Source organism: Myxine glutinosa, chromosome 6, assembly GCF_964187855.1.
Source record: "Myxine glutinosa chromosome 6, kmMyxGlut1.1, whole genome shotgun sequence".
Taxonomy (NCBI): Eukaryota; Metazoa; Chordata; class Myxini; order Myxiniformes; family Myxinidae; genus Myxine; species Myxine glutinosa.
In genome coordinates this window covers 134,452,955-134,466,812 of record NC_136266.1, presented here as the reverse complement: position 1 = coordinate 134,466,812, position 13,858 = coordinate 134,452,955, and the positions used below count along the sequence as shown (strand labels likewise).

At 42.7% G+C, this 13,858-nt stretch overlaps 1 protein-coding gene across 1 annotated transcript in view; it reads left to right on the top strand.

The window, feature by feature from the left end:
* Positions 1-386: 386 nt before the first annotated feature.
* The window catches only part of LOC137430326 (uncharacterized), an 82,594-nt gene continuing 69,122 nt past the window's right edge, over positions 387-13,858 (top strand). The window contains exons 1-3 of the mRNA XM_068121113.2: positions 387-526; positions 2,951-4,040; positions 5,837-7,099. Coding sequence (XP_067977214.2) covers positions 2,993-4,040; positions 5,837-7,099 — 2,311 coding nt within the window. The 5' untranslated portion in view covers positions 387-526; positions 2,951-2,992. The remainder of the gene's footprint in view (positions 527-2,950; positions 4,041-5,836; positions 7,100-13,858) is intronic.

Below are 13,858 nucleotides of genomic sequence, written 5' to 3'. Positions count from 1 at the left end.
GGAGTATGCTCTCTACTGAGTGCCGTTATAGTTTTTTCCTGTATTTTCTTGATTCTTTTAATTGCAAGTTACGGTGGAAAAGATAAGTTGTGAGCACATTCAATGAGAGCGGTGTGCCAGAAGCAACTGTGAAAACAGTTGTTAATGTCGTGGGGTTTTTCTAAGGGGAAATGGGTTCCATATCGTTAGAAAAACAACTTAAGGCGAGTTACAATCTTGAGTAAAAAGTCAACGTGGTTATCTTTACATAATAGTTGCCTGTTCGTGAAATGCAAGCAGCAAACGCAATTAAAGCTTGTGGCTCGGGAGGCAGCTCGGGGCATGAAAGAAAGCCGGGGCAAGGCGAGCCCTGGGAACCCAAATATGGGAAAAATAACAGGAAACTCGACGCTCCGGAGGGGGAACTCGGACAACAAAACCGGTGCCTTTCAGCGCATGCCGGGCCGAGGCGAGGACAGTCGGACAATGGCTCTGATCGTGTTTGTTCCAATTTGAAAAGAACCCTGAAGCACAGCAATGGCGAGAGGTAAGCATCGTTGGGCTCGAACCGCACAGGTGACGGATCGTGTTGGGGAAGGTGTGTTGTGTCCCAGACCTGGTAATGTTTGGTGCACAACGCGGGTCCATGGATCCGACTCTACCCAGACATTTGGACTGCATGTAATATTGTCATACTCAAAGAAAATACCAACATCTTCGCACATTTGTATTCACTTTTTCGCTTAAATATTTATATTTACATTTTGCAATGTTTCTGAATTTAAGCCGGCTGTCCTTTGAGATACTTGACCATGTATGGAATCCAAAGGTGAAGCTGCTAGTTATACTTTGGCTAACAACGAATGTAACGAGAGCAGCACTCGGTAGAGCACATACCTCCACCACGATCAACAGTTCACTTTTCGTGTCCCACTGATAGGTCGGATCTGGATTCGGACCTGAACCAAAATCGAATCCGCTTGTTCTTTTCATCAACCTAACTCATCCACCAAATTTTATCCGAATCTGTCCAACATTTTAAAATTTCGTGTAATATGGCGTTTTTGCCACTATCACTCAATGGTGAAGAATCACTTTAAAAAAAAAAAATTAAAATTCTCGTATCTGAATCAACATTCCGATATTCACCAAAATGTCATTGATTCGTCCTCATCACACACCCAACCTGTCGGCGAGGTTTCGACCGAATCCGTCCATAACTTTTTGAGATATCCTGTTATATATTTATTTTCGCCCGATCTCTCAATGGTGAAGAATCACTTAAAAATTAAATAATTATCCTATCCCAATCCATATTCAGATCTTCACCAAAATCGAATCGAAGCGTCCTTGTCAGACACCCAACCTATCCACCAAGTTTCGTCCGAATCCGTCCACAACTTGTTGAGATATCCTGTTATATATTTATTTTCGCCCAATCTCTCAATGGTGAAGAATCACTTAAAAATTAAATAATTATCCTATCCCAATCCATATTCAGATCTTCACCAAAATCGAATCGAAGCGTCCTTGTCAGACACCCAACCTGTCCACCAAGGTTTGTCCGAATCCGTCCACAACTTGTTGAGATATCCCGTTATATATTTATTTTCGCCCGATCTCTCAATGGTGAAGAATCACTTAAAAATTAAATAATTCTCGTATCCAAATCCATATTTTCACCAAAATCTAATCGAATCGTCCTTGTCAGACACACAACCGGTCTACCAAGTTTCGTCCGAATCCATCTATAACCTTTTGAGATATCCCGCTATGTATCGTTTTTGGCCCCATCTCCCAATGGTGACGAATCACTTCGTCCCTCGAATGGACGTTAAGCCTGGTGTCCCATGTGTTGATTTCTTGTGAGTGTTAACAGTGTCTTTTTCAAAAAGTAGCAGGTAGCTAAAATGTCATCATTTCATTTCATAATCGCCAGCACCCTGGCTAAAATTTCAAATTGCACACCACTCCCAGCTTATATAGTGATGATGCAACCAGCAGGCAGAATTCGCAATTGAATCCTGATCCAATAAACTTTTGAAAGAAGAAAAAAATATATAAAATTATACAATTATTATTTCACACAATTCTGTTTTTATCGACTACGTCGGGCGGAGGCATTATGTTTTCAGGTTGTCCGTCCGTCCGTCCGTCTGCACGGGCTAAACCTCGTTTTTCGCAGCAACCATATGTCTGATTGAGACGAATCTTTCAGAGTATGAGTGACACCCATGCAGAATGTTTTTATGATAATTGTGATGTCATAGGTCACGTGGTATGGCAGCCATCTTGGAATAAAAGCAAGTAATTAAAAAAATATTTCTCGGAAACTGCTGAATGGAAAAAAATGAAACTTGGCACATTGTCAAGTACTCCCAATGGGGAACAAAATCCTGATAATGATGACATCATAGGTGAAGTGGTATACCAGCCAAAATGTTTTAATCAATTTCCTTATCGTAAAAATCTGAAATTGCATGCACATGATGATCTATGACCCATTTGTATTGAAATATTAAATTTATGACATCATAGGTCACATGGTTTGGCAGCCATTTTGGATTGAAGGAAAATATTAAATAATTATATCTCTGAAACCGTTCACCCTATCGATGCGAAATTTTACTAATATCATCTAACAGCACTGTTGCATATAGTTTTAAAATGATGTCATAGGTCACGTGGTTTGGCAGCCATCTTGGATAGAAAAACGAACCTATCCGATCAACACGAAACTTCACAAACGTGATCCACTGCCCATACATATGCAGTGGCTCTGATCATGCCAAGCAATTTCTTGGCATGGGTTATCCTCGGTCAGATTGATTTCATCTTTGGGACTTTGTGGAGGCATATTGACGACACAGTCGCATTGTCCTAGTTTTTTTTTTTTACACAATCTTGCATATTCCATCAGGAAACAAGATGTCCTTTTTATTCATCAATTGCTTTGTTGTTATACCCACAGAGCGAGCATGATGTTCACCTTGAAGACGTATTGAGAGATCGAATGAAGGAAGATTCCATCTCTCCGGTGCTGTGTTATTCAAGGATGTGCCCCGTTTTTGTCTTCTGCTTATTTTGCCTGAAGCATGGGATTTGGGGTTTGGTAGAGAATGGAACAGGCAATGATGGTGGATTTTTGGAATCATGGACCGATTCTCCTCGAGAAGAGAGGTCAGCTGCGACTGTTATGGTGAGCACTTTGAAACACAGAGATCCACACAGAGAAGATGCCTCACACCAGACGGAAGTTATCAAAATAGCGGATTCAACGGGCAACGGATGGTTTACGGCAACACCGATGCCGAGCAAAATGAGTGCTGCGCAAGAACACGGTGTGGACAAGGTTCGGTCGTCTACAAAATCAGAACACTTAAAATCGCATCACTTGAACAAAGAACGTCAAAGTGAAAAATCCCAAACATTTCTTGTCACTAATGCAAATGGCGTCAAACTCCAAAGGTCACCTGTCCCAGAACATTTCCGAGAAGACTCGAAGCCAAAAGGGAGGACACCGATACATTCTAGTTCAAAAGACTTGAAAACCATGTCGAGTTTAACCAAAACCATATCCGGCACATCAACAGCACCAAAGACCACAAGGTTCTCAACAGCAAAAATAACCACTCCCGTGATAGGCCAGAGACTTGGGCTTGAAACGATGGCGCAGAACACGAGGCGCCCCACTAATGTCAAAATGGATTCCAATGGGAGAAAGCTTGGATCAAACCCTCCAAGACTCAGTGAGATGTCAAAGAAACAAGCTAGTGATCGAAAGGAATCATTGGAAACATTACGACGGAGGACATCTGCGACTCCGACACACCCTTTGCTAGAGCAGTTATTGCATTCAATTACGTCAAAATCTTCAGACAGGATGATCTCTCCACAAAGCAGCCGAGGGTTCCTAACCACAAAGATACTCCCAGCAATTCCTTACACATTAACAGTGTGGGAAATGCAAGGTGCCTCTGAGAAAACGACCAGGAAGATTCAGACTAAAGTGCTACAGAGGGCAGAGAAGCCCATGGCTGACACACCTTCAGCAATCACAGGTATGATGAGATGAGATGTACCATACTCTTTACAGTGAGCTGGTGCTGCGGAAGCAGTTTCTTGGCATGGGTTATCCTCGGTCATTTGCCATAGCATTCCCAACAATCTGTCAGGGCAGGAATTTGTTATTTTCTCAGGGTGTCGGTGCTAACTCTCCTACTCCTTGCTAAAGACACCGTGGGGCCTTTGACGTTCACCAAATAATGCGAGTAGATGATACGCCCAGTTTATCGTCCGTCCCTGGGACAGCATACACATTGATGTCTCATCCTGCATGGAGACACCAGGATGACAATTTATAGCTGGGTCGACATTCAACCCAGGCTAGAAAGTTCAGAGGTGAGTGTGTATACCTCTAGTCTAGAATATCATGTCAGCCATCATCACAGGTAAACTCATCTTACTATAATTCACCAAATGTCTGTCTCTCTGTCCGTTCCCAGGTACCGCAAAAACGGCTGAACCGATCGCAACGAAATTTTGGGTGGGTAATCCTGGGAACCCCTGGAGTAAAATAGGCTATATTGTTTTTCCAATTTTTTCCCAATTATTCCAATTTCCAATTTTCCCAAACACGATGGAATAATATTTACCGATATGAACAATGATTTGGCTTTTATTGAAATTCTACAAAAACTGTTTAGATTTTGATGATTTGCGTGTGATATGATTTAACGGATGTTTATATAAATCAATTAAAATTTAAAAAAAAAGCGTTCAATTTCTGAGATTTTGCCTTTTCATTTGAACCTCCCAATTGAAGCCCCCGCCCATCGGGTGGGTACCGTTGCTAGTTACAAAATACACTGTTCAAGAGAAAACTTTGATCACTTATCTACATCTTTAATATTGATTTCCTCAATATTAAAATCTACTTCTTTATTGCTTAAAGCAATTATTGGACATTGTCTACAATAAAATGCCATTTATATTCTTTTTTCTTTGTTTGTTTTTTTAAACAAATAAGTTTTTGAACACTTTCTTTTGTTTTCTTTCACCTAGTCCATGAAAAAGCTTTGTAATATAATTTCTCATTATTTATGATTGTAAGAAGTTTTAATGTGTCATGTACTGAGAGCAGGCCTTCGTATACTGGTAGCTCAGTGGTTGGCCTGTCTACGTTTAGCACATTGTTATTACCTAGATATAAATCTTCCTGGTTTTTGAAAACTGTCCCTTCTCAGTCCAGCTGAACATGGTTAGTTAAGCGTTCAGGTGAGGAATTCAGACAGTGTGTAACACAATCAACGCCATTTCTATTTTTCCACTGTGGCAATAATATCTGATGAATATGCGAGAAGCAGCAACAGACATTTTTTCAATCTCGAACAATACATACACTTGCACACACCATTGAGTCCTTATTAGATGTGCAGAGCATACAGGTAATGTCATACCGGAAACTGCTAAACAATGCTGTGCGGCGAATCTGTCTACAGAGGAAATGCGTATTTCCCAGGCGGATGGACACGTGTGGCCCCCATCCTGTTTGTGTCCCTTCACACGTCGTTGGACACCATTGGCACCATTTATTGTAGAATCAGAACCACCGAGTTCACTTGTGGGTGTGTGTACATATGTGTGTGTACATATATATATGATGTTGCACCACGTTTGGATATTATGGAAATCATAGAATGAAAAGTATTCAGCAATATGATTGGTATATACACAACAATTGAAATTGCAACTCGTAACTACTGAAAAGTTGATGTCAAATAAAATTTGATGTTTTCCATGAGCAAACCTCCATTGATGATTGCCCCGATAATAATAATTTGTTCCTTCTCTGCAGATGTACCACAAACGCTGCCAATTGAGCAAGCAGATTCAAAATGGAGGACAACTTCAGAAGTGGCTCAAGTCTTCACTGGCAACACGAAGTTCACAAATCTGCAACTACCATCAAAGGGTCATCCACATGGCGAAGAGAAGGATAGAGATTTGTTTGTAGGGAAAGATCTCCCACCGTTTCCTTCTTCCCCACATGAATCGTCTTTGCCGTTACCAAGTGGTGAGGGAAGCACAGCTAAAACAGAAAGGAACATGACAACTGTTTCCACGGGGAGCATTAATAGCCCTGTAGTTACGGTATCTGTGATTGAACAGGGGGATTTAGGGAAAACTTTGTCTCAGCCTTCATACTTCACATCAAGTAGGGTCAGTTTGTTGACCAATGAGTGGAGGTTTCAAACTCGGCCTACAACAGATTCTGAGATTTTTCGAACAAGAACAAGACCAACATTAACAAACAAACTTCGGGAAATAGGTACACTGTTGGGGAACAATGTGTCTACTGTTTCGTACCACAATTTAATGAGGAAAACAAAGACTTTACAGGTTGGTAGGCCCACAAAAGCAGGCCTAATATCTAACCGAAGAGCACCCACAACTTCTACAAAGTTTACAGCAAGTTCTATAAACTTTATGAAAATGGATAAAAGCAGTAAGGTAACAGTTCCGTCTCTTGCTATGAAGTCATTGGATAGTTTACATGTGGAAGGTGGCTTCCCACCACCGATGAAACCGAGTGAAGAGCCATCCACCTTAAAACCTTCAGCACCGTTGCCTGCCACCAAGGTGGATGTGACTTACAGGAGCACTGGATCATCAGCCGATGCTTCCAAATGGATGAAAAAAAAATCACACGATGGAATTTCTTCACCACACAAAAGTGCTTCTTCGGCCACCAACATTCCCTTGATATCTCCTTTATCTGTAGATTTGGTGGAATCTCAAAGCATGATTCCAACTCAATCATCAATTTCTCAAGAAACACGAAAGAAAGTTCCTTCAGAGAAGCCGTTGGAACATGACAAACCAGTAATAGAGATGGTATCAAGAACCAGCTCTACAGTAAGTCGGTCATACGCATATTCCCACTCAGACAGCTTTGTCTGGACCACTGATCCAGGCAGAGTAATGTCTGAGTTGACGACTTCTTTCCGGAATGTGACGCAGGCAATGTCCACTGCATACCCCGATCAGGACATCAGGACAGCAGTAAAACCTAATGATCTTCCACCCTCCATCACTTCTACAGCAACAGCCCTGAATGGTAAGATGAACATTTTCCGTTTTGTTTAGGAAAATATAATGTTCATTTGATTCGACCGTATCAATGAAAAGCTGAAATGTCAGAATTTTTAGCATTTATGTTGGGGATATATACAGTCATGTGAAAAAGTAAGTACACCCCATGTAAAGTTTTGACTTTTTCGAACATATTTCAACATACAGCTATTTGATCTTCATTTCAACAATATTGATAGATAAACGTGATATAATATAACAAATATCATGAAACATTTACATTTTGTAGTCCATTGTATAATTTAAATAAACATGAATGCAAATTTCGCATGTGGAGCATTAATGCTTTTTCATGGGATGTAAGTAATTCCCATGGAATGTTTTTTAAAATCTTTTTAACATATGTGGGCATATCAATATTTGATCTTCATTTAAACAGTATCTATGGATAAAGGTGATCTAATTGAACAAAAAACAATGAGTAGTTGACTTTGCAATAATTTATTCAACAAAAAATTAACAAAGATGCCATTTTCTTCTGTGGAAAAAGTAAGTACACCCTTGGCTCCAATAGGTGGTATTGCCCCCTTTGGCAGAAACAACCTCAAGTAGGCGTTTCTTATAACTGTCTACCAGTCTCTGACATCGACTGGGATAAATTTTTGCCCACTCCTCCATGCAGAATTCTTTCAGCTGTGCGATGTTTGAGGGGTTTCTTGCATGCACAGCTCGTTTCAAATCCCCCCACAACATCTCGTGGGATTTAGATCCGGGCTTTGACTTGGCCATTCCAGAACCCTCCATTTCTTTCTTTTCAGCCATTCCTTGGTGGATTTACTGGTATGTTTAGGGTCATTGTCATGTCGCAAGGTCCACCTTCGGTTGAGCTTAAACTTTCCGACTGATGACCTCACATTATCCTCAAGCACCCTCTGGTACAATGAAGAATTCATAGTGGATTCTATGATGGTGAGCTGCCCAGGCCCTGATGCAGCAAAGCTGCGCGAAACCATAATATTTCCACCACCATGCTTTACAGTTGGTATCAGGTTCTTGTGGTCAAATGCTATCTTTGGTTTTCGCTAAACATGTCTTCTGGTACTGTAGCCAACTAGCTCTACCTTTGACTCATCTGTCCAGAGCACATTGTTTCAGAAGTGCTGGTCTTTGCCTAGGTGTTCATTGGCAAACTTTAGTCTTGCCCTGATGTTCTTTCTGGACAGCAAAGGTTTCCTCCTGGCACACCTCCCATGTAGATCAAATTTGTTCAGCCTCTTTCTAATGGTAGACTCGTGCACTTTGACATCAACAGTGGCAAGAGCTACCTGTAGGTCCCGTGATGACATTCTGGGGGTTCTTAAAGACTTCTTTCAGCATCTTACGGTCTGCTCTCGGGCTGAACTTGCTGGGGCGGCCTGGCCTGAACAAGTTGGCAGTTGTTTGCAATCTTCTCCACTTGTGGATGATCTTCTGGTAAGTCGAATGATTCATTTGAAATTGTTTGGAGATCTTTTTAAATCCCTTCCCAGATTCGTAGGCATCTATAACCTTCTTTCTGAAGCCCTCAGAGAGCTCTTTTGATCTAGGCATGGTGATGCCACACACTTCAACAACAAAGAACAAACCAAACTAAATGTCTGAGGTTTAAATAAGACAGGTTCCTCCAAGATCCTCTCTAACGATGTTCTAATCATTTGCACCTGAGCCGGTGCACCTGATTCTAATTTTAGGTATTTGAAGTAGTGATAAATGTAGGGGTGTACTTACTTTTTCCACATACGAAATTTGCATTTATGTTTATTTAAATTGTACAATGGACTACAAAATGTAAATGTTTCATGATATTTGTTATATTATATCACGTTTATCTATCAATATTGTTGAAATGAAGATCAAATAGCTGTATGTTGAAATATGTTGAAAAAGTCAAAACTTTACATGGGGTGTACTTACTTTTTCACGTGACTGTGTATATATATATATATATATATATATATATATATATATATATATATATATATATATATATATATATATACAGTATACATACATACATTGCCTTCAGAAAGTATTCACACCCCTTGACTTTTTTTCACATTTTGTTGTGTCCAAGCCTGAATTTAAATTGGGTTGAATTGAGATTTTTTGTCACTGATCTACAGTATATATAATACCCCATAATATCAAAGTGGATTTGTTTTTTTTCTAGAAATTTTCACAAAATAACTAAAAATGAAATACAGAAATATCTAATTTACATAATTATTCAGCCCCTGGGCCAATACTTCATAGAAGCGCCTTTGGCACCAATTGCACCTTCGAGTCTTCTTGGGTATGTCAGTATCAGCTTTGTACATCTGGATTTTGGAACTTTCTACACTAGAAATTGTTTTATACTCTTACCCAGATTTCTACTCTGACAGGTAGAGTTTCTACTCTGACATGCAATGTCAACTTTTTTTTTTGGTCAGGTCAACTTTATTGGCCAGGTCAATATTTTGGGACTGCCACTGGTAACATGTAACCCAGTGCTACCCTGCCGCATGGTCGGGTTGGCGGCAACTAAACCAAAACCCCTCATGGGCTTTGCTAGTGGGTAGTGTGATTGTGACACACTGCCAGGACCAAAAACAACACCTGGCAAAAGGTGGAAGAGGTCCCGTAGGGAGCCAACGACCTTTCAGTAAGGAGATGGTTGGTGTCTCCTATAAAAACACCCATCCGATTTGGACCGGTTCAAGTCACACCAAAGACTTTAAAAATGGTATGTGCTGCTCCCTTGCTTGAAAAGGTAGAGAATGGACAATCTCCATTGGTTAGCATCCATGGGGAGGAGGAAATGCCCTGCTGGGTATGGTGAGAAAAGCGGTGCCAATGTTATGACGTCCCTGGTACCAAGAGTATTCCGGGAAGTGACGATAGTGACGGCACTTTCCCCAAGATCAGTGGCTGTGTTAAGTGTTTGTCTTATCAGTATGTCCGTGTGTGTTGTGTGCGCGTGCACGTCAGCTCTACTATGAGCCCTATCCAATGTATAAAAAAACTTGTGGGACCTTATGTAGAAAGGTGTGTTTCTTTCTATATCATGTCCAATCAATTGAATTGGCCACAGGTGGACTCCACTCAAGTTGTAGACACATCCCAAGGATGATCATAGGAAATCAGATGCACCTGAGCTCAATTTTGAGTGTCTTAGCAAAGGGGTTGAATACCTATTGTCTCCAGACATTTCAGCTTTTCATTTTTAATTATTTTGTAAAAATAAAATAAAATAAATTCCACTTTGACATTATGGGGTATTATGTGTAGATCAGTGACAAAAAAAATCTATATTTAATCCATTTTAAATTCAGGCTGTAACACAACAAAATGTGAAAAAGTCAAGGGGTCTGAATGCTTTCTGAAGATACATATTGTCGCGTGACTACCCTTGGCAAACACCTTAGCGTAGCATGGATGACCAAACGAGCTGTTACTCTGAGGTGTTCAGTTCAAATGGTGGAGAATACATGTGGGGAAACAAGAGGGAAGGGGAAAAACTGGAGCGCTTACCTTCACGGGTCCCACTGGCAGTCCTCAAACCTGCAATAAATCAACTCAAACCGAGATGAGTTTAAAATCTCCCCTTCTATCTATCTCCCCTGCAACCTGCAAATCTATCTCCCCTTCCTGTTCAGGCTGGAGTTCCCCAAGGCAGTGTGCTGGGCCCTGTGCTTTTTCTGGTCTTTATCAATGATCTCTCTGACTCTCTGGAAAATCCTCTCTATCTCTTTGCTGATGACTCCACTCTCTGCCGCTCCATTCCTCTTCCCTCAGATCGGCAGTCTGCAGCCTCCTCACTCTCTGAAGACCTGGACAAAATCACAGTCTGGTCAAACAAGTGGAACATGTCTTTCGATCCTGACAAATCTCACACTCTTACTATGTCTCTCCGAAAAGATCGACTGGACAACCCTCCCATCTACTTTCTCAACAATCCTCTCCAAGAAGTTCTGTCGCTCAAGCTTTTGGGTCTCACTATCTGCCATGATCTTTCTTGGGAAAACCACATTTCCAAGCTGGCCTCCAAAGCCAGTCGCCGACTGGGCATCCTCCGTCGTGCGAAGTCCTTCCTCGGCACACCTGAGCTCCTCACCACATACAAGGCTTTCATCCGCAGCTCAATGGAATACTGTTCTCCCCTATGGGCTGGTGCTCCTGCCTCACACCTAGCTCGTCTTCATGCTGTTGAAACCAAAGCTTTCAGAATCATTGGAATCTCCCGCGATGAAGCTATCTCTGAGGGCCTTTCACTCACTCACCGCAGGCAGGTAGGTGGTCTTTCTGTCTTCTACCGACTCCTCTCCGGCCTTGCTCCCCCAGCTCTCTCTGTGCTCTGTCCCCCAAATATTCCTACAGGTCGCACAAGATCTGCCAGCCACCCTCTGATGGTTAAACTGCCGAAATCTCAGCTCTCTGCTCACCTTCACTCTTTCATTCCTCTTTTCTCCCGCCTCTGGAACAAACTCCCACACTCACTTCAATCACACTCCTCCCTCCAGGTCTTTAAAACAGCTGTTCACCACCATCTCTTATCTTCCCCCATCCAAAACCTTGATCTTTTCTACCCCCGCTAATTCACCCCAGATCCACCTTGTTTGAAATTCCAACTTCTTTCCTGGAAGTCCTGGCAGTATCCATATGTTTTATACCTCTCCCACCCCCCCCCCTTCCCATGCCTCCCCCCCAAAGCCCTCTCCCTCCCACAGTTCTCTCGATGTCTCCATGTCTCTCGGTCCCTGCTCTCAAATGTTGTGTTTGTGTCCTTCCCCCTCTCTCCATCTTGTCTACCGCTCCCGATGTTATTTGTTTTATGTGTCTGTTTGTCTTTCTGTGTGATTAATGTTCGCTCTTTCACGAGCCTCGATCTTGTATACAAAAAAAAAAAAAAATGTACAAGAAAATGCCGGCTTTATTAAGAAATGCCGGTAACAAAATAAAACACGGTCAAATTATAATAAATTCCTAAATTGGAGCATTCCCAAAGATACCTGAACACAGCCAAAGGATAAAATAACTGCAAATAAATAGCGTCTGTGTGCACTTAACTCTGATTTCTGGTGGGGTCGCGTCAGTAATCATGGAAATTGTCCGGGGCCTTGGTGGGAACCACACGCTCGTTGGCGGGAAACGCACGTTCATTGGCGGGAACTGCTCATTCGTTGGCGGGAACCAGGCCTCGCTGTGTGTGGCGCTCACTCCAGGCTTCGTCACGCTGCAGCGAGCCAGCTGCACTCGTCCACCCGTTGCTCTTGCTTGTAAAGCCGCGGCTCTCCCTCCTCACGACCACCAGCAAGATCTCGAGGTCCAGGCGAGAAAAAGCGCAAGAGGGAATTCGGTCAGAGCGAGGAGCCAAGGAGACGAGAACAAAATGTCTGCTAGAGCAAAAAACCAAGAAGAAGACAAGAGCCAAAATGTCCGCTAGGGCGTTCCTTCACCACCCAGGCTCTGAGGTCATCTGGGGTGCTTCGCCAATCAGCGAGTCGCTCCCTATCAGTCCTTCTCTGCTCCGATCAGCAAGTCCCATCTTACCCTGGCCTTGTGCCAATCAAACCCCCCACCAATCACTGCCGTTCTGGGCGTGGCCCTCGGCCTGCCCGTCCTGTGTGCTTCCAAAGTCAATATCATCAGCGGCAACGCTCAATGTCCTGGCTTCCGGTAGGTTTTTAATTAGGGTGTTTAAATGCGCGATTTATGCTCGTGTCTATGTTGTGGTGCCAAAAGGGACATATGAAATAAATTACAGAGGTAACGACATACAAGGGATAAATTACCCATAATCCCTGAGCTAATTAACATACCCCACTCCTCGTAATGGGACGAAGATACACCTTACACGACATCCGGGCTAAACAAATTCCTTACTTATTACATGGTGGTTCTTCTTCTTCACGAGAATCGGAGCATGCTAATCTATACACTCTACCTGGTTCGAACGTAATCATTGTCCACCCCCTACAATCGTAACAATATATATATATATATATATACTGTATATATATATATATATATATATATATATATATAATGTTGCGAATATGGAATTTGGCCTCCATATCCGCTTGTAAATATTCCCCTATTTTCTCCAATACTCCCCAACTTTCCCCAATCCCCCATTCCCTAGTCCCATTGCATGTAAACAACAATCAGTAGAGCCGACCTTCCCCTTATTCCCCCATTAAATGTCGTGCCCAGGTCCACCGCACCACACGTAGACAACTTTCGGACATCTTGCTAGTTATTCTTAGTCTATGTCAGTTAAGGCCTCGTTTCCATTAATTCTGACTCTTCGTTGCACCAGAATGTGATTATATGGCATCAGTAGTGAGTTTAGGACCTTTCCCATACCTCCTTCCATCTTCTTCCCCAACAATTACAACAACAACAGAGGAGATGGCGGCGGCGCGGGGGAGGATGCGTCCTCACACCGGCTCGATTAGCGCCATTGACCACGCGCTCCACGGGGTTACCACGGAGGGGCTGGCTGTCAGCTCCTCCTCAAGGGCGGAGCCTGGTAACCCCCCGCACCCAATCAGAAGGGCGGACCGATTCCATCTGGGGCGGCGCTAACGAGCCGAGGGCGTGTCACTCCCCGCCGGATATACGCGGCCCCGCGCCGGATGTGACATTGTGACGTCAGATGCGCCCCGCCTGAGAAAGAACGTTGCCTGCGATCGCTGAGAGGAAGAGAACCCGCCTGTGAAAGAACGTTACCTCCGAGCGCTGTGACCTCCCCGTATCTTTG